This window comes from Leopardus geoffroyi, chromosome D2 (genome assembly GCF_018350155.1).
Source record: "Leopardus geoffroyi isolate Oge1 chromosome D2, O.geoffroyi_Oge1_pat1.0, whole genome shotgun sequence".
Classification (NCBI taxonomy): Eukaryota; Metazoa; Chordata; class Mammalia; order Carnivora; family Felidae; genus Leopardus; species Leopardus geoffroyi.
Genome location: NC_059334.1, coordinates 82,946,146 through 82,970,369, shown reverse-complemented (window position 1 = coordinate 82,970,369; position 24,224 = coordinate 82,946,146). Strand labels below are relative to the sequence as shown.

Genomic DNA, 24,224 nt, shown 5'->3' with positions numbered 1-24,224 from the left:
CACTTGGGTCCACGCAAGTGCAAATCAGTAAGCTAGAACTGTCACACACACACACACGGACCGCAGAACTGCCGAGAAGGTGAACGCCAGCTGAAGGTTACGTGGTTATAAAACCATGATGTCTCCTAATAAAAGGAAATACAAATGGATGGGTTTTTAATTCTCTGAAAACAGTATTTATTTTCCGAAAGACGGCACCATGGGTTCAGGAATATTTCAGAAAGAGACGACATCTTTAATTCATAGAGATAGCAAAACCTCACTTAACTACCTTGGGGGGTCACAAAGGGTTGAGACTGAGCTCACAGCAGACTCGGAGAAGGTTATGAAAACAATTAGGAGCTAATGAGTAGACACTGGAAAAGCGAGAGGCCAAATTGCCGGCTGGCTAACTCTCTCCTCGCTCATGACAAGTAAAAAAATCAAAGGTGTCGTTTAAAAAATATTAAATTATTGGGTGGGAACCTCCAAATTCAGACACAGAATAAATGAAAGCAATTTTTAATAGCCTGGCATTAATGACGGGCTGGTAGAGACAGACTCTGTCAACGGTGATACATAATTGGAAGCACCCATTTAGGGTTCCTTCCACGAAGAATATGCATGTTCAGCTCTGGGAGATGCCGGCAGCCAGAGACGCCAGAAAAAAACTCAGAGGAGAAACACAGCAATCCCCAGCACCTCCAGATGACGCGACATTCCCAGACATTCCCGCATCCGGTGGAAAGAGGCTGCAGTGAAGAAAACCTCAGGATGGGCAGGATCTTAAGTAGTAATTATAATACAAGAGTAATCACCAATCAGACCCTGGAATGGGGGGCAGGGGCAGGGAGGGACACGATTAGCAGAAAGTCTGTGAAGTGAGAGCCATAAATTCTCAAAAAATGAAACGCTGTCACTTTCAAGTTTTCAAAGGAAATTAACAACCCAGCTTAGCACGATATTGGCAAGAACTCAGAATTTCTGAGCTGGAGGGGGACTTTGGGAATTCATCACTCCTAAACTCCTTGGACGCGACCTGGGAGAAACGAGGCTTGAGAAGGCGGCCTATCTTCGAGGATACCTGGAGAGGTTATTCTCTTCTGAGGTCTAAGCGCCAGCAATGACTTCACCCCGCTTACGCTATGTATTTGCCTGGCAAAGCCTCGTTTTCCTAACCAGAGAGGTGAATGGCAGCCCAGCCACTACGATAATTATCCTAAATTATAAATAAGTGGGGGTGTGAATGACACTATATGCTCCACTGAACTTAACACAGTGTCAAAAAAAAAAAATGAACTAGAGAAAAGATTTGAAATATCACACAGCTGGCATGCTAATTTTGGGAGCTACAATTACTTTAAAACACAAAGACACATCACTTTTAAAGGACTGACTACTGCATTACACACTCAGTGGATTACTTGTACAGATCCAGGGGTGCCTAGGTGGCTCAGTCGTGATCTCACGGTTCATGGGATCGAGCCCTGTGTCGGGCTCTCTGCTGTCAGCACACAGCCTGCTTCCGATCCTCTGTCCCCCTCTCTCTGCCCCTTCCCCTCTCATTCTCTCTCTCTCTCTCTCTCTCTCTCTCTCAAAAATAAACATTAAAAAGAATCTGTCTCTGTGCACACTTTAAATTTTTTATGTTTTTTTTATTTTGGAAAGAGAAAGAGAGACAGAGTGTGGCACGGGGAGGGGCAGAGAAAGACAGTGACACAGAATCCGAAGCAGGCTCCAGGCTCTGAGCTGCCAGCACAGAGGCCGACACAGGGCTCGAACCCACGAACCGCAAGATCATGATCCGAGCCAACATCAGACGCTTAACCAACTGAGCCAGCCAGGCGCCCCTCTGCGCACACTTTAAAAAAATTACTTCCCAATGCAAGCAAATGATGGCATTTTGTCCTTTTCAGCCTATGCAAAGTTTCCTTTGCTGTTCATTATCTATTTTAAAGAGGTGACCGTTTCATTTCTAGAGAGTAGATCACAGAGCGTAAATGCAGAGGGAACCTCAGAACACAGCCTAACCCTTTCCTTTATTTCACGGGTGGGAATAAGAAAACTCAGTGGAGTGGAAAGTTTCTGTCTGAAGGAACTGGCATTCAGAGACTCAGATTCCAGACAGAAGAACAGAAGAGGGGTAACCCACAACCCAACGCCCAGGGACGGGCAATGGGCACGATCTACACTTTGATGGGGGTGTGGGTGCATGATGTAAGCATCTGATAAAACTGAGTGAGCCATACGCATCCCATTTGTGCATTGCAATGTCTATAAATTATATCTCAATTTAAAATTCAGCTTGTTGAGACAGGGATCTTAAACAAAACTTTTTTTTTTTTAATGTTTATTTATTTTTGAGACAGAGAGAGACAGAGCATGAATGGGGGAGGGTCAGAGAGAGGGAGACACAGAATCTGAAACGGGCTCCAGGCTCTGAGCTGTCAGCACAGAGCCCGACGCGGGGCTCGAACTCACGGACCGCGAGATCATGACCTGAGCCGAAGTCGGCCACTTAACCGACTGAGCCACCCAGGCGCCCCTAAACAAAACTTTTTAAAGTAAGTAGATTAAATACTCCCAATAAAAGAGGAAGGTCGTCAGATCAGGAAAAACAGCAATGATATGCTGCTTACGATTTGCTGTCTTTAAACGAAAGAATGATGAAACGCTGAAAATAAAGTAGGAAAGCGACGCTTCATGCAAACACTAGCACGCTGAAAGCAGGTGACTATAGCATGTCAGAAGCAATCAAAATCTTAACGTCCCGGGGTACCTGGGTGGCTTAGTTGGTTAAGCGTCTGACTTTGGCTCAGGTCATGATCTCACGGTTCGTGAGTTCAAGCCTCACATCGGGCTCGCTGCTGTCAGCTTACAACCTGCTTCAGATCCTTACCACCGCCCCCCTCTGCCCCTCCCCTGCTCATGCTCTCTCAAACAAAAATCTCACCCCGCAAAAACACAGCCTGCACACATTTTCCAGATGATACACTGAGGAAGGGGTTGTTTGCCCAGTGTCTCCCATGCCCTGATCCACTGCTCCCTCCGCCCTGCCGAGAAGGAAGGTTGGCATGGTGGAAGGAGTTGGTGCATATGGAGAGCTGGAAAGCCCACAGGGCAGGTTAAAGAGCAATGAGAATCCCACACGGGAAGGGAAGGCAAGAAACAATGCAGGAGACGGAGTCGTCTTCATGTCAGACAATGACTCAGGACACATCACATCCTCTATCGAAAGTGATGGACACACCCGGAAAATGATCACTCTTTTCTACAAATTCCTTTCTCACACACAGCACGTCACCTTTATGTTTTAACACCCCTGCAGCTGACCACGGTGCCCTGCGCGACAACAGGTGTCAGCCCCACCGATCTCCCAAGTGGCATCCTGGGGACAGATCCTCAGGAATCCCTGACAGGGCACCCACCAGCCATGAGCCCCAAGAAGGGGCTCCTGACGACAGCCACAAAACTCCAAAAGGCGGCCCGCCAGATTCCAGGAAGACTTTTTTCAATTAAAAACATATTTTACTTAAAATGTAAATGAAAAAAGTTATCCCATGATAAAAATAAAAGAACTAATAAGGAACATCACAAGAGAAAATTTCTAAGAACTCATGTAATTTTCATACTGAGAGATCCCTGGGGGAAAAGTCCATTTTTTCCCCCTAGTTCTTTCCTGGGAGATGCTGTCCTTTTCTGAAAATGTAATTTTAGATTAAAAAACTAAGGGGCGCCTGGGTAGCTCAGTCGGTTGGGCGTCCGACTCCGGCTCAGGTCATGATCTCGCGGTTCATGAGTTTGAGCCCCACAATGGGCTCTGGACGCTGACAGCTCGGAGCCTGGAGCCTGCTTCGGATTCTGTGTCTCCCTCTCTCTGCCCTTCTCTCTCTCTCAAATAAATAAAAGCTTAAAAAAAATTTAAAAAAAATAAACCCATATGTCAATTCTCAGTGAGTCAGTTCAGGATCTCAGATATCGTATCTGATCATTGGAACACATCGTGTTCCCCTTCTCGGCTCCGAGGACACGGGGTGGGACCAGGACCGCCCCCACCTCACACTTCCTGCTCCTCATGCGAGTCTCTACTCCAGCCCCTGGGTTCCTGTCTTCCAAAACGACCAATGGATTCCTGCCACCCTCACCCTCTCCTTTTCTTTCTTCCTGCTGTGCCCATCCTCCCCTCCCTTTGCCCCCTCCCTGGAATGGGCCCCATCTCAGCTCCCTCCCACCCCTCAGAGCTCAAAGCCAGGCCTCCCTGCTCACACCGACCCTTATCGAATGATTTCAGTCCACCAGCCACCTTCTGAGGGTTCTCATCTTGCCTGAAGTCTCACATGCGGATGCCCCAAAATGTCATGATGTAACAACTCATCTGGTATCTATTTTGGGGACCAAATACCTGGTTTCCTCTCCTGCAGACAGAAGGCTACGCCTTCCTCTGTATATTCCTAATGGCCTCGGGCCAGTACGACTCCACAGCCTGCACCAAATGGACACATAACACGCTATAAAGTCAAGGATTCCGATCCACACGATCTCTGCATACATGTTAAGCACAGATATATTAAAACGCTAAACCTGACAATAACATCCACAAAGATGTCATCATCTGAAGCAGACCTGGGCAAGCACTTATGGTTGATATCTTGGAAGGAACTTAATAAACATCAGCCAGGGGCACCGGGGTGGCTCAGTCAGTTAAGCGTCGGACTTGGGCTCAGGTCATGATCTCACGGTTCGTGAGTTCGAGCCCCACGTCGGGCTCTGTGCCAACAGCTCAGAGCCTGGAGCCTGCTTCAGATTCTGTGTCTCCCTCTCTCTCTGCCCCTCCCCCATTCACACTCTGTCTCTCTCCTTCAAAAATAAACATTAAGGGGCGCCTGGGTGGCGCAGTCGGTTAAGCGTCCGACTTCAACCAGGTCACGATCTCGCGGTCCGTGAGTTCGAGCCCCGCGTCAGGCTCTGGGCTGATGGCTCAGAGCCTGGAGCCTGTTTCTGATTCTGTGTCTCCCTCTCTCTCTGCCCCTCCCCCGTTCATGCTCTGTCTCTCTGTCCCAAAAATAAATAAACGTTGAAAAAAAAAATTTTTTTTTTAAATAAAAAAATAAATAAATAAACATTAAAAAAATTTTTTTTAATAAACATCAGCCAAACTGCACGGAGTCTAAGTTAGTACTTTTTTTTTTTTTTAATTCAAGAAGAATCCTTCTGGCCACTCCCACAGAAGCAGCAGGTCCCTACGTACTGTGAACACACAGGCTTCGGGCACCTGCCTGCCTTCAGAAGGCCAGGAGGAAAGTACCAGAGACGCCACTCAAGTTCTGTGCGCAAGAGAAACAAGGGGGAGAAATCCAGCTTCGGAAGTGCCAGCTGGAAGAATAAAGCAGCAGGCCCTGGAAGAAGATAAGGAAGCTGGCTCGTGGGTAGAGGGCAAAGGGGAAGCTGAGCCCAGCCCAGAAGAGAGCCCGGCATTGGCTGGAGAAGACCCAAGACATAGGTCCATCCCAGGGCGGAAGAGGACGACAAGGAGGAATGGAAAGGACTCTGGAGGACTGGAGCTGTAAGGAGAGCCGGGGAGGCTTCAGAGTCGCCGTCCACACCCTGCAGACCCCTCCCCACCCCGTCAGGAGGGACTCTGCCTTAGGTCTTGAATTCCAACGTTCCCACTGAGGCTGACACCATGACCCCTGCTTTCTGGTTGTTTCTCCTTAATGTATCTCTGTGATTGGTTTGGTTGAGCTTTTGGTGTCAATGGATGTCAAGGAGCTCTCAACTGATCATTTCATTGGATGCTGGTTTCACCCAACAGCAAGTTTCTCTGTGTCAGTAAGAAGGCATCACCGATGCACATGGAAAGATGGCCACACACATGGCACGGGGAAACCGAGGACAGGACAACACCTGCCATGTATTTATCACTGGCTCATTTTAAAACACATATAGGGGTGCCCGGGGCGGCTCAGTTGGTTAAGCATCTGACTTCAGCTCAGGTCATGATCTCGCGGTTCGTGAGTTCGAGCCCCACGTCGGGCTCTGTGCCGACAGCTCAGAGCCTGGAGCCTGCTTCAGATTCTGTGTCTCCCTCTCTCTCTGTTCCTTCCCCGCTCACGCTGTCTCACTCAAAAAAATAAATAAGCATTTAAGAAAAATGTTACAAATAAATAAATAAAAACACACATACAATCCATACAGCATCGCTCGTAACCAACGGGCCGACAGAAAGTAATCTCTGAGTGGTAGATTTACGTGGGCTTTTTTTAACTGTACTCTATTCTTTTCTGTCACCTGTCTTTGAGAAGCACTCAAAATAAAGAAATGGAAATCTCACTTGAAAACAGTCCTCCCCCAGTTTTTGCTGGCTCAGGCCAAGTTTTAATAAGAAATGACAAAGAACACTCGGCACCCACCCAGCTCACTACCACACAAGGCCACCAACCGCTCCGAGGGTACCTGTGGCTACAGCGGGAAGATGGGACGCTAAGTGGCTGACACATACTAAGATACACGCGAAGGGGAAAGGTCAAGGAATCGTGTAACCTGGAGCAAACCTCCATGCTGCTGAGCCCGCCGTGTGTCATCACATCCGCTGCGTGGACCTGGAAAAACTACGGCAGCAGAAAGGAGAACGGGCCAACTGGTAGACCGTGCAAATCAGCAAGGTGTCTTCTGGGGGAGCAGATCCACAGAGCCGCTCCTCGGAAGGATGCACCGAGGGCACCATATCAACAGTGTGGTGGCCCACCCGGGAACTATCGGAAGAAGACTGACAAACGGCAGGAGCGAGAGTATTTTCTTGATCCTCTACAAGGATCCTTGATCCTTTTCTTTACAAGGAAAACAACGAGAGGACTTGGCCGACACCTCTTTTCTCAGACGCAGCAACTTGGCGTTTCACCTTGAGTGCTGACCACGCAGAATGCAGAAGGTCACAATGATCTGAAGTGCTATGAAAATATCCTCTTCGCAATTTAATCCCGCTTTTGTTATGTTTTGACCCAACCAGACGATGAGGACCTCGTTCTTCCTCAGTCGTTACAACTGGAGAGAAGACAATTTATGCTAAAAACAAAATTAGGGCCTGACTAAGAATCAATCACTGTGTCTAAAGGTTACACAGGCAAGAATAAAACCTGCTTTGTTTTCCTAAGATACACCTTTTATAGCTTTGTTCCCCCTTTACCTCTTCCCTAATTCGATGCACCATATTGGATGCATAGGATTTCCCAAGGGAAAAATAATTCTGCTTGAATTATAAAAGTGTCACATTCACAGTTCATAGAGAATAATGCTGCTCAGCTTCTCATCAAAATTATACTGCCTGGCGCAGGATTCTAAATAAAGCCGGTGTAACGTACAAACTTATTATCTGACTCAGGCTGTCACGGGAAAAGCAACGGGCTGAGGGATGGAGAACTACAGGCTGACCCTCCCTCACAGGACCACTCGGTTCATAGATACATTACTGAGAAAACTCTGGATGTGACTTTCCCACTCCCCAGCTCTCCGATTGCCCAGAGTTAACTACGTGGATGCTTTTGAAATCTGGCTCCACGGAAAGTCCATGATTCCATCAGTACGTGCACAAAAATAATTTATTCTGCCATAAAGTTCTGTACGATGGTTTTAATGAAATTTTTCATTATTCTCTATAATAGACCTGAGGATTCTTTTAAGTGCACGTAGGACATATTCCTTTTTCACACTTGCTTGTGCGACAGTACCTGCCGGCATGTTCCTCGGTATGATTCTTCCTGGGCCTACTTAAGGTCTGGTTTCTTCTTGGGCCTCAGTTTGGGCTAGGTGGCATGCCGGCTGGAACGCCAATCCTAAATGAAGGATTTAACCAGCCCTTTCCATCAGCCAGCAGACAAGTCCAGAAATGTGCCGCAGGGACCACGTCCCAAAGTCACGAACGGGCAGCGGCTTCAGCTACGCTAACAAACGTTACGCGGGCCCTCCTTCTGGCTCTCTCTCCACACTCTCTGCACCACAAAGCTGCGCTCTCTCTTTCCAACGCCCCCCACGTCATTCCCTTTCAGGGATGGTCACTCTCGTACACCAAAAAGGTTGACAAGGGTTCATTCTGAGGGTTGTTACGCACACGAAAAGAGAAACGGTCCCCCTGTGTCCTCTAGGAATATAAAGAGTAAGAAAATACAAGCCTCTGGCTACTGGTGGCCATTCTCCCCTCGAACAGAGAGAGAGAGACGACTGAGCTGAGGAGGGTATCTTCTAAGCCCTGGTCATGGTCATGCCTGTCTAATGCCTCGGACGCCCTAGCTCCATGAATCAATTCTCTTCCTGCCTCCTGGACCGAATCGGGAGTTGGGCGCATGCAAGGAGATTACTGCAGCTTTACAGTAAGACCTGGCGTCTTCCTGTAGCGTCCGGCCTGACTTCTCCCTCCACACTGGGCTTTCCACACCAACTTCAGAATCGGCTGTCAATACCCGTAGAGACATGTATGGAGATTTTGACTTAGACTACACTGAATCTATCCCTCAAGTTGGGAAGCACTGACATCTTCACATTATTGAGTCCTTTTTTCCGTCCGCTGGAGTATCTTCCCACGTATTTATCTCCTGTTTGAGACTGACGCGATTTGCCATCAAAAGAGGCCTTGCTCCACAGAAACACAATATGCAGAAACGAATCTACACAAACCTACAGCAAATGCATTTAGAAATACCGTTCCACAAGTCAGTTGCGCGCAAGCTGGAAAGGGGCCCCACAGGACAGCGGAAACTGAGAGATCCCAGAGGAGAACCAGTGGGTGTGGGATGTAAACGTTTCCGTCAACAATGCAGCCATCAAAATGCGGACTTTCTACATGATTATGTTCTCCGCCCATCCCTTTAGAGAGCCTTTCCAAGATTACTTCTAATGGACCCACGGTGTCCTCGAGGAGGATCAGAGAGACGGCGTGTAGCCAAAGGATTTGACACGTAGGAGCGCCACACGCACACGAGGGGTTAGGGTTATTTCACGCTCCACGATCCGGCTGGACAGAAGCAGCAGATGAATTCTCTCCAAACCATATGGGAGTCTGGGCTCGGAATTTCCGTCCACGGTGTTACGGAACCAAGCATCCAGCAGCGACGAGCCCTGCATCTGCCCAAATGCCCACAGCCGAAGGACCAACAGCACCGCTAAGCAGACACCGGACGACGGGGAGAAACAGGATGCTGTCCGAAGAGGAAAGGACAGGAGAAGCCAGACCTGAAAGACAGCAGTGCAGCCGGAAACAGCAGGTGGACGCACATGCAGAGGACATCCAGAACACGCCACAGGAAGTAAATGAGGACGTATCAGCACACGACAGCTGCACAGAGCCAGGCTTCCCATGACGGAGGGAGCAGAGTCACGGACACAGCAATTCCCGGAAAGCGGTAACTTCCCAGCGGGGCCTCGGGAGAAGCCCGCCCCCAAAGCCCACACATTCCACAGCCTCCACCTGCTGCTTCACGCTTCTCCATCACACATGGGCTTGGGCCAAAGATTTGGTAGGCGACGATGACACCTCCCGTCCTCGTCCTCACCTCGCACATCAGGTCTCCCACCACAGCCTGCAGACTGTACTGCCACGTCTCCATTTGCTACTCCAACCTCTTCACCAGGACTGCAGCCACGCGGCTCTCACCCAGGGGTAACTTGGCCCTCCCAACCCCAGGAGCTGGCTGGAGACGCGGCCGGTTGTCCACGCTAGGGCAGGTATGCCCTGCGTAGATGCTGGGGATGCTGCCACACGTCTTACATTGCACAAGACAGCCACCCGGGACCAAGAGTTTTCGGCCCCGCATGTCGTCCACAGTGCCTAGCTGGAGAACTGTGCTCGGGCCCCAGCACCGCGGTCTCTCACCTGGATTCCATGACAGCCTTTCACCCCGCTGTCTCCTCTCTCAGCTGCTCTAATTTATCCTGGAGGCAGCAGCCCAAGTGACCCACTGAAAAGCCAAGTCTGACCTGACCGGGGCCTTCCCAAATAACTTGACCGTGTGGCCTTCTGGATCCTTAAGAGGTGCACAGGCGTCCAGGTGTGCCCTTCCGTTCTCTCCCTGCAGTCCTGACCTTCTCCTCACCGCTCTGTCCAGCCACGGCCACGGATCATCTCGAATTTCACGAGAGCAACACATACCTTCCTGTCTGCTGCCTCGACCTGGAACTCTCCCACCTCCTTTAACCAGCTCCTCCTTGGAACCTTCCTCGAACCCCCAAACTACTTCCGATCCCCCACACCCCCGATACACCTGGTCATCCTATCCCTTACGTTTCCTTAAAAGGACTCATTAAAATCTAAAATTAGGGAATTAGGTCTTTGATGTGCTTAAAATCAAGTATTATAATCTATAACTATATATGGATGGGTTTAGTTATTGGGTTAATTTTCAGCTCCCTCTTAAATGCAATCACCATGAGAATTAAAGCCACTTCGATGTTATTTGTACCCAATGCCTGGCACACAGAATGAACATATTCAACGCATTTTAAAAGTAAATGACCCTGGGGTGCCTGGGTGGTTCCCTTGGTTGAGCGTCTGTCTGGCTCTTGATTTCAGCTCAGGTCATGATCCCAGGGTTGTGGGATTAAGTCCCGCGTCAGGCTCCACACTGACTATGGAGCCTACTTAAAACCGTCTCTCTCTCGGGGCGCCTGGGTGGCTCAGTTGGTTAAGCATCTGACTTCGGCTCAGGTCACGATCTCAAGGTTCAAGAGTTCGAGCCCCACATTGGCCTCTGTGCTGACAGCTCAGAGCCTGGAGCCTGCTTCGGATTCTGTCTCTCCCTCTCTCTGCCCCTCACTCACTCACTCACTCACTCCTCTCCCTCTCTCTCTCAAAAATAAATAAACATTAAAAAAAAAAATTTTAAAGATTCTCTCTCTCTCTGTCCCTTACCCCACTCACACACTCCCTCTCTAAAATAAGTGAATAAACAAATAAATAAATAATAAAAATGAATGACCAAACAAATGAAGGATGAGGTGCAAGCCATAAACCTGTGTATGAGGCCTGCTCACGCTCCTAGGAACACTGAATAAACCCCAACCGTGATGGAGGGAGGAGGGCTAGATGACACCTTGCCCATTAGTGGAGGGTGGGGGGACCAGAGGCAGAGGGCACAGATGTGGGAGGGGAGCTCAGGGGAGAGACGTTTGAAGGCCAAGGTCAGGGGCAGAGAGAAGGAAATCACGAGAGCCACAAATTCAAAGGAGTTCTTTCCCCCAGTGAGCTTCATGACAGAGGGCAGGACGGTGGAGATGGCTGGGAAACACCTGGAATTCTGCAATCCAAAATTAAATTTTTTTAAAGTTTATTTATTTTTGATAGAGAGAGGGAGAGTGTGAGCGGAGGAGGAGCTGAGAGAGAGGGAGACACAGAATCCGAAGCAGGCTCCAGGCTCCGAGCTGTCAGCACAGAGCCAGATGCAGGGCTTGAACACACGAATCGTGAGATCACGACCTGAGCCGAAGCCGGACGCTTAATCGACTGAGCCACCCAGGCGCTCCTCTGCAATCCCAAATTAAAGCCTTGTCTTCTGACCCAGGTATGAACATGGGGATAATCTGCACGAAGGAAACCTACCACGAAATTGTAAAAAGACAAATGCCACCAACTAATCAATGAAATCATTCACTGCAGGCTTAAAATGCTAAAAGCAAACTCGTAATATTCAACAATGGAAAAAATTAATATGATGAAAAATCACTTGATTAAGTAAATGAATGCACATCAATTCAGGGGCACGTTCTGAACGGGCACACAGCCATCACAATTACAATTATGACTGCTCACTGATATGGAAAGGTGCTTGTGATAGAATGATAAAGAAGCAGCAAACCAAACGGTATCTATGATGGACCATAAAAATACTCATGCCCAAGCACCCTAACTGGTGGAAAACCAACACAGACGGTTGGTTTCCCGGAGGAGAACGGCGACAGCAAGGACTTTCATTTCTGCCACTGCCGCGGCGGGCTGTATGGTTCCGGTGGGCGGGGGGAGGCGGTCAAGGCAGCAAGCGTACCCAGACAGGCAGCTTCATTTCACGTCTTGAGCACATGAGTAGTACCTCACGCATCCTGGGGCAGCAGCCAAGAGGACTGTGGAGCCCCCCTGAAAGGCATTGTGGCCAGAAGAGAGATCCAGAAACCCAGGGCTGGGCAACTGCTCTCCAAACTATCAGTCTGGTAGAAGCTGGAAGCGTGGGGTCTGATACGTTCAAGTCCCTCAGCCAGACTGTGGAACTCTCTGCAGAGTCTGGAAACCACAGGCCAGAAAGCTGTGTGAGGAAATTGGAAGTACTTGGAGCTAAAGGCTTACTGAGCACAAGTCATAAAATATTTTCTTCACCTTCCTGTGGTTCTGTTTTGGCTGTTTCTTCTTTGTTGACGTGAGTCATGACTTCACTTCCAAGTGTCTCGTCTTCTGCATTATCAGGAAAACTTGGGAAATCAGAATAGCCCAGAACGCCAGGCACCTGGGGGCTGGGAACCCGGATGGAGCCAGCCCTGAAGAGAAACCTGCCCCAGCCTGGACCCCCATGCCCTCCTCCCTCCTGCTGGTGCTGACACAGCAGCCAGAACGTTCTCTACACTAGGTGAGCCCTGGCCACTTCCAATTCCAAGTGTTAACCCAGGGATCAAGACCATCAGCATTAAGTGGGCACCGATTAGACATGAGAAATCTTGGGTACCCTCCCCAGAATTAGCGAGTGAGAATCTGCCTTTCGACAAGACCTCCAGGTGATCTGTGTGCGCACACTGAGGTCTGGGCTCCTGACGCCGGGTGCCCTGCCCCACCCTGCCGCCCCGCCCCGGCCCTTCCTCACCCACGTGGAGTCCACACGGACTGCCACTGTAGGTTGAACTGTGTCCCAGAAGATCTGTTCCAATCTTCACCCCTAGTACCTGTGAAAGTGACCTTATCTTAGAAAGAGTCTTTGCAGACAGACTCAAGTTAACACAAGGTCATGCAGAAATAGGGTAGGCCCTAAATTCAAGAGGCCTGGTGTCCCTAGAAGAAGACAAGGGACTCAAAACCTCAGACACGTAGGGGAACATGGTGTGAAGAGGGAAACAAGAGACGGGGGTGATGGGTCTACAAGCCAGGGACCGACAACGACTGCCAGCCACCGAAGAGCTGGGAGAAGGGCACACCTCAGACTCTCTCTTAGAGCACTGTTATGTCTCGGTGTTTGTGTCCCCCCGCCCTGCCCCACATTCGTATGTCTAAACCCTGCACCCCAGTGCAATGGTATCAGGAGCTGGGACTTCGGGGAGGTGGTTAAGATGAGATGTGGCCGTAAGGGTGGAGCCCCGTGACGGGATTAGTGCCCTGATAAGAATCACCGGAGAGAAATCTTCTCTCCACCCCGTCAGGGGGAAACCAGTCTAGAATACTCCGTGACAGCTGCCCAGACTCAGACAAGCACCAGGAGGAGCTTGGAGAGAATAAGGTTCTTATTAAGAGGCCACGTTCACAGCACGTTGGTCCATCAGCCCTAGGAGGCTGACGCCGCTTCCAGCCGTGGCTTGTCCCCGCAGCTCCTGCGTCTGGGCCCTCCCTCTCCTCTCGGGTCAGCAGGAGAACACTCTGGAAGGCCTGCCTGTCACTGATTCTCAGTCAGGTGCAGCTCTTCCCTTCATGCCGGCTTCTCCTGAGCCTCAGACCCTCAGCGGCAGGTGTTCTGGTTCAACAGGGTTTCCCCCAACATGACCTGGAAGGTGGCCATTCAAACCGTCCCCTCCGTGTCCACATGGGTGACAAGAGACGGACAAGCGAAGCCCTAACATGCATCGATGGTACCCTGGGATTAGTCAACACGATCCGCGACCGCCCCTCAACCTCAAAACAGAGCAACAAACCGTTTAAACCGTTTGCTGTTGGTGCCCCGTCCTGACTCGAAAGCTACCGATTTCCACAAAACAGAGCGACAAACCGTTTAACTGTTTGTTGTTGGTGCCCCATCTCCAGCCTCCTCTCCCTGGCTGGTTCCCTCGGGACCCAGAACCGTCCAGGGCAAAGGAGGAGGACGACACAGCTCTCACCTCCTTGCCTGACGTGGCCACTAACCCACGACCAAGAGACGCCACGGGAGCAGGTGGCTTCTCAGGACGGAATGGCTCTTCAGCCACACAACTCTGAACCTGAGAGGCTGGGCCCCACCAGGTGGGCAGTAAGGTGGAATCGCACTGAACACAACCATGCAGACCAGAGGCGCCCACACTCGTAATCTGGGGGCGCGTCCGCACGGCTCTGGGGATGGCTTTCACGGGACTCGGCAGCATGTGGAAATCTGGCTGCCTCCCAGCAAACCAGGGGGAACAAGGGCTTTGCGGCCCAGAGAGCACCGGCCACAGAGGCTTCCTAAACCACCGTAATTGGAGACGAGAGCTAGGATCAATCTCAGTTCCCAAACACAGAAAACCGAGTCCTTAAATTATGACGTAACTGTGAGGTCACGAGCACGCTGTGCACACTGTGTGTTAGCCAATTTGACAATTAATTATATTTAAAAAAAAAAAAATATGTTCTTGAAAAACACTACAGGATACAGGGAAATATACATGGAAAAAAATAAAAGTTGTAAAAGTACATGAATATACACGTATATACAGATCATATACACCACATACCCTCATATATATCTGATGATGCCACGGAGAGAAAGCGCGCCATCATAAAAACAAAACCACGAACGGTGTAATTAATCTATGGGAGGCGAACGAGAAACGAGTCTTATTTTTCTTAATCAACGTCTTGGCATGTTCCACTTTTCTAGCAAGATCACAGTTACATTTATAACTGAGGCCAAGGACACAATAAACACCCGCATGGCTTAAGAGAACCGTCAAGACTTCACATCCTTCCGCAATCTCGAACACAGCACAAGAAGCACAAAACAGGAGGGCTCCGGAGGCAGGGGCAGAGCGGGCAGCAGCTATTTCTGTAAACGAGGCCCCCGGTAGGTCGAGAGTCACCTGTGAGCCTTGTCTCCTCACCCGCAAGGGAGCCCTATGACTTCGGATCCTTATTTGTCACCATCGCTAATACCGTGCGATCGTTTTCCTAAACTTCCAAATCTGTGGCAGGCAGTGTGGACCCCAGATGCGAGCTTAGAAACAGAAAAAAAGCAGAGCACCCATGTGGTTCAGTCAGTTAAGTGTCCAGCTCTTGATTTAGGCTCAGGTCATGACCTTGCAGTTTGTGGGATCGAGCCCCATGTCAGGCTCTGTGCTGACAGTGTGGGGCCTGCTTGGGATTCTCTGTCTCTCTGCCCCTCCCCCTGCTCATGCTCTCTCTCTCTCTCTCTCTCAATAAATAAATCAACATTAAAACTAAAGAAATGGACAAAAAGCAACAAAATCTTCTGATAGGAAGAATTTTCGATAAGCCATACGGCAAGTGAGTGCGGCTCATTTCAAGCCAGGATATGGTTTTTAAGGAAATGAAACAGCTTCTCAGAGGACAAAACTCACCCAAAATGGCATTTACCGCTATCACGGCGCAACTTATTCCCAACACAATCCCTTCCAGAAGCGGCCAGACAGAAACGACACTGTGAATGGTTAAAAGGAAGCCCGTACCCAGGGCGAGCCCCGGGAAGGAAGACAAAGCCCCCCACATCCGTGAGCCAACCTCAGCTTGGGGGCCTCAAATTCAATTACTCTTCACCCCCCTCCAAACCACACAACTTGAGGCAAAGTCGCTGAGCCGCGGGGGCCTCCAGCTTTGTGAGACAATGGGAGACACACAGAAAACGAATCCTATTCTCATGCTGAACCGAAGAGAAGGAACACCAGAAGAAACCTAAAGAACGGTGAGAAGCAGCATTTTTCAAATGTGGGGTGAAACGTGCGAGCCATTCAGGAAAAGAACTGAGTGCTTGTCAATGAGCAATTTGGTTTTTGTGTATTTGTGGGTTTTTTTAGAGAAATACATTAATTCAGAACAGACTAAAGGGTACCAGACAAGAATAGAAAATGCCAGAGGGAAGCACATAGGATAAGGGTAAGAACCTTTCCATGAAACATTTTTCAGCTTCAGAGACACATACCCCCAAAATCTATTTCTTACTGTGGATCACGGTCAAAGTTCCCCTCTAGAGAAAGTTCTGGAATTCGCAGCCACAGACACACAAGCAGACTATGCTGAGGAGGCAGGATATTCTTTTCTAGGATCATCCCACACATCTAATATGTTAGTAATATTTTTGGAATTCAGGGAAAGCAGCAATTCCTGTGCTCACTCTGATTGCAAGGCCCCACCGCCCCAAGTCCAGCACCGCAATCCACGAGGGGTCGAGAAAGAGAACCACCTACTGCCAACAAAGGGGGTCCAAGCCCGAGACTCAGTCCTCCAAGAAGCCTTCGTGACCAGCCCCATCAAACTCCCTTTACTCCCCTGCAGACACACCCATTTGGGGGCATGCAGTCAAAGTATTTTTAATTGCTTCACGAGTGACCATAGAATATGTCCACTTGGATGGAAAGGCCCAGAAGAAATGCTGTTTATGCCTTTACAGTCTCAAAGCCTCAGACACAGAGCTGTTGTCCACTGCTGCGGATGGCAGGTATGGGCCCTGTTTCTGAAAATCACTGCATGGCCGGCGCTTAGCAGTGTCCTCCTGGGGAGCTGAATAGAAAAGTATGGCTCTTGAGGGGCACCTGGGTGGCTCAGTCCGTTGAGCATCCGACTTCGGCTCAGGTCATGATCTCACGGTTCATGAGTTCAAGCCCCGCGTCAAGCTCTGTGCTGACAGCTCAGAGCCTGGAGCTTACTTTGGATTCTGTGTCTTCCTCTCTCTCTGCCCCTCCCCTGCTTGTTTGTTTTCTCTCTCTCTCTCTCTCTCTCTCTCTCTCTCAAAAATAAATAAACATTAATTTTTTTTTTTTTTTTAAATGGACAAAAAAGAAGTGTGGTTCTTGAGGGGCACCTGGGTGGCTCAGTCCGTTGAGCATCTGACTTCGGCTCAGGTCATGATCTCACGATTCATGAGTTCAAGCCCCGCGTCGGGCTCTGTGCTGACAGCTCAGAGCCTGGAGCTTACTTTGGATTCTGTGTCTTCCTCTCTCTCTGCCCCTCCCCTGCTCGTTCGTTCTCTCTCTCTCTCTCAAAAATAAATAAACATTAAAACATTTTTTTTTTAATGGAAAAAAAAGAAGTGTGGCTCTTGAGGGGCACCTGGGTGGCTCAGTCCGTTGAGCATCCGACTTCGGCTCATGTCATGATCTCACGGTTCATGAGTTCAAGCCCCGCGTCAGGTTCTCTCTGCTGTCAGTGCAGAGCCCACGCCGGAGCCTCTGTCTCCATCTCTCTGCCCCTCCCCCCACTCTCAAAAATAAACAAACGTTAAAAAAAAAAGGGGGCGCCTGGGTGGCTCAGTCGGTTGAGCATCCAGCTTTGGCTCCGGTCATGATCTAACGGTTTGTGGGTTCGAGCCCTGCATCGGGCTCTGTGCTAATGGCTCGGAGCCCGGAGCCCGCTTTGGATTCTGTGTCTCCCTCTCTCTCTGCCTCTCCCCTGTTCGTGTTCTCTCTCGTTCTCTCTCTCTCTCTCTCTCTCTCTGAAAAATAAATAAACGTTAAAAAAATTTTTTTTAATGGAAAAAAAAGAGAAGTGTGGCTCTTGGAACCAGACAAGCCAGACTTAAGTCATCACTGTGCCTCACACGAGCCATGTGGCCTTGGGCAAGTTAGTTACCGTCTCTGAAACCTGAAACCAATGGTAGTACCTATTTAATAGTATAACCATAGACATCTAATAAGAGGATCCATGTCAAGCACTTAGAACAGAAAGCGATCAATGAATGTCAGCTGTTGCAATTCCAGCACGTGGAGCTCCAGATTCCATCAACCACTGGAATTAATTCGGGGAGACTTCCCAACGTCCAGATGTTTGATGTTCTCTAGGGGAGGGACTCTACTTGTGTCTCTAAGAATTAAAGGCTAGGAGGGCTGACGGGATCGGCTATGGAGATTTCTGAATGGCGGAAACCGGAAGCTGACCCATTTCTCCGGGCAGCTGGAAAGCATCACGGCTTTCTGAGAAAAACAAGGCTGTCGCCAGATGTGAGTTTTAGGAAAACACTGAAATACAGTCAGGAAACAAGACAGGGCAGGTGCCGCACTGAGGGTGTAGGGAGTTAAGACGCTTTCTGCACAAATTTATCAAGAAAAGCTGAGGACGTGAACGAACACAGATCTGTGCTACCAGAGCAAAGGTGGGCAAAGGGAAGACAAGGCCGTGGAAGAGCATGGCCATGTCAGGCTAGGAGAGGCCGCATCTGAGGGCCACTGGGTCATACTCGGGAAAGAAGCAGACCACGATCACGCAGGGGAGAGCAGAGAGCAGAACCGGAGGGCACTGGCAATGGACACAAGGACCCTCTCGTGGGACAGAAAAAAGAGGGCAGCATGATGGCAGACAAGGATCCCACCAGCACCTGCTGAGTGTTGAGAATGTCTGGCCATGATTATAGACAAGGTGAAAGGGGCCATCTGATATACACGCAGAACATTCTAGACTGAGAGGAAGGGTAAGGGACTGATCAGAAGCCCAGGGGCGGGGGCGGGGAGACCTGCACAGGTAGGTTACTTTCAGGTAGCAGGACGGCAAGCGAGAAAGGAAAGGTGATGCCAGACAGATCCTGGCGGATTCACAGCGGAGCAGACAGACTGGCGCCACTTGCTGAACAGAGGTGGTGGCAGGGGGGTGATGACAAGCCTCGAGCTTGAGAGGGTGCCAGAACTAGTTGGCAAGGTAAATTCACTGAGGAATTTCAAATTTCAATTTTTTTTTTTTTTAGTAAAATGGTACAGTTGCTATGGAAAAGCATACGGTAATTCCTCAGAAAGTTAAACATAGTATTACCATACGACCGAGCATTTCCACACGTGATACACACCCAAAACAAGGGAGAGCAGAGACTTGAACAGTTGTTTGTAAACTGACGTTCAGAGCGTTATTCGCCATGGCCCAAAGGTGTAAACAACCCAAGTGTCCACCGGTAGACGCATAAATAAACAAAAACGGATACACGGTCAAGAGAATACCGTTCTGCCTCAAAAAGGAAGGAAATTCCAACAGCCGCTACACCGAGGATGAACCCCGAAGGCGTTACCCGGGCGAAACAAGCCGGGCACGGAGGGACGCATGCTGTGTGATTCCACGTGCGTGGGGAACTTGGAATAGAAACGTTTCTAGAGACAGAACACAGGATGGTGGGTGCCAGGAGCCGGGGCAGGGAAAGAACAAGAGTCACACTTTACCGGGGACAGAGTTCCTCTGTGGGGAGAAGAATGAAGTTCTGGAGACGGACGGTGGCAGTGGGTGCACCACCGTGTGAACGCACTTAGTGCCACACAGCCGAACCCTTGACAGCGGTTAAGATGGCGGGCGCCTGGTGGCCCAGGTGGTTAAGCATCTGACTCTTAACTTTGGCTCAGGTCAAGGTCTCAGGGTTGGGAGACGTGAGTCCTACCTCGGGATCTTCCCCCGGGGCAGTGACTGCTTGAGATTCTGGGGGCACCTAGGTGGCTCAGTCGGTTAAGCCTCCGACTCTTGGTTTCGGCTCGGGTCGTGATCTCATGGTTGGTGAGTTCAAGCCCCGTGTCGGGCTCTATGCTGACAGTGCACGGCCTGTCTGGGATTCTCTCTCTCTCTCTCTCTCGCCCTCTCTCTCTACCCCTCCCGCGTGCTCACTCTCTCAAAATAAATAAGTAAACTTTAAAAAAAAAGAAGAAGAAGAAGAGATTCTCTCTCCCTCTCTCTGCCCCTCCCCTTCCCCACTCGTGCGTGCACGTGTGCTCTCTCTAAATAAATAAGTTGTTAAGGTCATACATCGGTATGTTAACTACCATAATAAAATTTTTTTCAGGACCTGGGAGCAGCCCTAAGGTTCGGGGCATTAACTGAAGGACAGCAAAGCAGCACAAAGGTGAGTCTGTCTTCAGAAACACATGGGTGACCCAGAGCAGGACCTAGAAGTGGGGGCAACCAAGGCCACCTGGCAGAGAAGTGAATGACGTTCAGTCCACACGTTGGCTGTAGTGGCCTCTCCCACTACACAAAACATATCCAAGCATTCTCGAATTTGTGTGTGTGCTTGCGTACGTGAAACGCCCTGGTAAAAAGTCTGTCACGGAGTCAAATGGAAGCCAGGACCGTTGACAACATCTGATGCCACATTTATCCGGCAGCTACTTATTTTCCCAAACTCCTATTTTTTTTTTATTTTTTTAATGTTTATTTATTTATTTTTATTTTTTTTTATTTTTTTCAACATTTATTTATTTTTGGGACAGAGAGAGACAGAGCATGAACGGGGGAGGTGCAGAGAGAGAGGGAGACACAGAATCGGAAACAGGCTCCAGGCTCTGAGCCATCAGCCCAGAGCCCGACGCGGGGCTCGAACTCACGGACCGCGAGATCGTGACCTGGCTGAAGTCGGACGCTCAACCGACTGCGCCACCCAGGCGCCCCTAATGTTTATTTATTTTTGAGAGAGAGAGAGAGAGAGGCAGAGCGCGAGCGGGAGAGGGGCAGAGAGAGAAGGAGACACAGAATCCGAAGCAGTCTCTAGGCTCTGAGCTGTCCGCACAGAGTCCGACGCGGGGCTCGAACCCACAAACTGTGAGATCATGACCTGAGCCGAGGTCGGTCGCTTAACCACCTGAGCCACTCAGGCGTACCCCTCCCCAAACTCTTCTTGACACTTTCTTCCTTGAGGCATAAATGCTGGGGCTGAGTCTACAATCTGCAAGGTGGATGGGGGAGGGGGGGCAGCTGTAGCTCTGAGAACGTGACTGCAGGGTGCAGGCTCCAGCGGACAAAGCAGCCTGCCCCCCCACCCCAGCCTCCAATCCCATCAGCTTACCGCCCATGATGCCAGGAAGGCACGAGAACATGTGGTCTTCCCAGTCATAGATGAGGACACACAGATCATCTCAAAAATCGAAACGGCCACCAAGGGCCACCCTTTGGGAGACAACACGTAACCCTTACGAAACGCCATAGTCTTCTTCATATCCTCTCTACAGAATGTGATTCACAACTGTATTTCCATTTCCACAGAGCAAAACCTAAAGAGCCAGAACAATGCAAAAACCAGGGTCCTGGGATGGAAGTCTTTAAATCTCACATGCAGAGAGAGCACCTAATGTGCAAAAACACAAGGTACAAAATTAGCAGTGAGGAAGTCAACGCTGCAAATAAAGCTCGGTCGCCGGTCTCGCAGATGGAAAGGCGGAATCCATGCGTGAACATCACTGACTTCGCTCCCATCTTAAAATAAAACACCCACCACCATAGGAAGGTCTTGCAAGACTCCAGTCACTAAATAACTTGACATAGAGGGAGGTGGGCAGACAAAAGTCAAGCCCAATCAAATTTAATAATGTAAGAGTACATTTAGAAATCTAAAATTACTTCTGGGCTCAAACTTCTGCAATTTTTATCTATTCTTACGCCAGCCGCACCTGTTTTTCTGAAATGCCACAGGATGTAGTAGTAAATGTACTGAACGCATGGCTAATTTTAACCCTGGAACAATAAGGAAGCTTTAGGAAAGATCAAGTTGCCAAAATAGTTCCCCGAAAACTTCAAAATACCCACCACATCGCTTTCTCTATAGATCACTAGTCTTTTTATACCAAATTCACATAAAGATCAAGAAATTACATGGAAGAATCCAACGGCGCGGCCAGAGAGCTGCACCCCGTCTGAGATCACAGGGCCACTGCGGCTCTATCCACGTCGAGCTGCGCCGGTGCCCGTGGTCACAGCACCCGCGACACACATCTGACGCACATACGCCTTGGTTCCAGGCTCAATGGTAAACTTCAAAGTAGGGAAGTCACTTTCTAAAACACGAGTTAATCCAGAAGATTCTTGTTCTCTGAAGGAATCGGCCTGGGCAGCAAACTGCAAACCGCACCTCCTTCTGCAGTAGGTCAGCCCCACGGAAACTGCCAGAACAGGGGAGCCCAAGAGTGTGCGGGCCCTGAGGCTCCTCCACGGACCCTCCCTGTGCTCTGCCTCCCGGCACCTCCACACCAGAAGCGTCCCGCAGACCAGAGGTGAAGGCATCTTTCTTCCAAAGGGCAACAAGGTGAGAACAAGTAATTAAAGGTGGTCGGTGAGGCCCCTGGGACCTGGGACCGCTGGATTCCTCACTCTTCTACGCAAGCAAAAGACACGCTGTAGGGCGAAGACGTATCCCCATTCCCACAGCAAGGCTTGCGGTCCGACTGAGGCCTGGGACATCTACAACCTCTTCCTGGCCCCCAAGACATCCTGACAAGTGACAGGCAAACATGACTCTCTTCAGCATCCTCATATTTCCATAAAGGAAATTGAGAACATCTCCTTGTCGAGGGGCAGAGAGAGAGCAATGACAGTATTTAACAGCCTCGAAAGAAGAAGGAAAAAAAAAAGAATGTTAACGCCCAGGGAGCAGGATTACGCGCACGACAGATGCCACCCCTGGGTCTTTACTCCTGTTCACGCTCTGCAGGAGGGACAGGCGCCGGCTCTCGCCCCACCTGGGAGCCCTGCGGCTAAGGGTGCCCCCTGAGGACGGCCGGTCCTCCTGCACACGAGGGCCTACCTTCACCCGGACGGTCTGGTCCGACTCGCCCCTCATCATGTCGCTGATGGATCGGAAGAGCTGTAGCAGGGACTCCATGAAGTCGGCCTCTCCTTTGTCTTCATACAGTCTGCAAAGGAGCACACACAAGTCTGTGGGGCCTGGCAGACCGGGCCTCTCCACGGTCCGCTCCTGCCCCAACAGCCTCGACGGGTGCTGCCTGAGCGGCAGGGGAGAACGGGAGGAACGTCCTCCACACCCGGGGAACACAGGAGGCAGTTCGGAAACGGGGCTCGTCTGCAAGACCCAGCTGGGGAGGCAAGTCTCCACGCTGAGCGAGCTGGTTTTTAACCACACCGTTTATCGCTTTTTTTTCAGTGTAACGTAAGACATCTTCTCAATCTGAAACACACAGAAATGTACGGATAGGGAGGGAAGGAGAGAAAGAGAGAGGAAGGAACAGAGGAAGGAGGAAGAGAGAAATTCCGCTTTAATTCTACCCTACAGAGAGGACACCAGTAATACGTTGGCGTGTTTCCTGCCAGTGTTTTATAAACCCACAATGTCCCATAATTAACATAAATTTAATTTCCTGAATTTAACCCGATCTCGTAACCATTTGCAAATGGCATTATGATAGTAAATTCAAAATTACTTTATTTCAGAGTGATGATACTACACAAATTCATTCATCACAGAACTGGTAATGGGAAAATGTTTAGAAGGTGCAGTATATTCAATAAACGGATAATAAAGACGTACATTGGCTACATGTATGCAAATACACGTTACTAATAATAAATAAGCTTCATCTATAAATCATTGATTAGCAGTGACTTCAAATTGCTGTGTTACTAAAAAGCAATGCATCTGCATTTTAAAATGTCGCCATGCAGATGTTTTCTTAACATAGACTAGTTTTCTGCCTAATTAAAAGTAGACCATACCTGAAAACTTGAGTACAAAGGGAAATTTTGTAAACTAAGTGGTAATTAATTACCCTAGAGGTAATCTTATATTTAAATGAGTTCCATTGGAAAGCAACAAATTCTGTCTAAAATGGGAAATTGCAACCTGGTGTACCGGTTTTGCAAAGGATTTTATTCAACAGGAGTTTGTTTAAACGGTGTATGGCAAACAAACAAAAGTATAGAGTCGTGAACTTCTGCTAGCGGTAACACCACCAAACAACATGCCAACGTTTTAGAGAGTAGTACAAACACTTGGGGAGGTTTCAGGCGTGTAGTCATTCTCGTCCACAGGACATCTGTCAATTCCTAGAGCTGCATGGGGCAGAAGACTAAAAACCACACCGAAAACCTCTGTAGAGTTTTTATTAGCCTCCAAAGACAATGAATGACAATGACCTAGAAAATGCCAGGGGGCAGGGTCCCAGATGACCCAGCAGACTCTCACCCGAAAACCCTGAAGAACCAGAAGCAAATGGAGACAGAGGATTTACCAAGGCTACACACAGCCTTGACCCCATACAGCATGTGTAGAGTACAAGGTCATTCCCACTGTCTCTGCCTACAGAGGGAAAGGAGGAATCATGTCTGGAAGAAGAGCACATTATCCTGAGCTACATTAAAATAAAGCTTAACTAAACATAGCAAAAGAACAGATCACATGGCCAAATCAAAAAAAAAAAAAAAA

At 49.4% G+C, this 24,224-nt stretch overlaps 1 protein-coding gene across 5 annotated transcripts in view; it reads right to left on the bottom strand.

Annotated features, from left to right (window-relative positions):
• The window catches only part of DOCK1 (dedicator of cytokinesis 1), a 531,830-nt gene that overhangs the window by 371,546 nt on the left and 136,060 nt on the right, over positions 1-24,224 (bottom strand). For all 5 annotated transcript variants that reach the window (XR_006701760.1, XM_045439228.1, XM_045439230.1 and 2 more), the window contains exon 23: positions 22,590-22,698. Coding sequence is in view for 4 of the 5 variants with exons in the window: in XM_045439228.1 (XP_045295184.1) it covers positions 22,590-22,698 (109 nt within the window). In the remaining variant the exon portion in view is untranslated. The remainder of the gene's footprint in view (positions 1-22,589; positions 22,699-24,224) is intronic.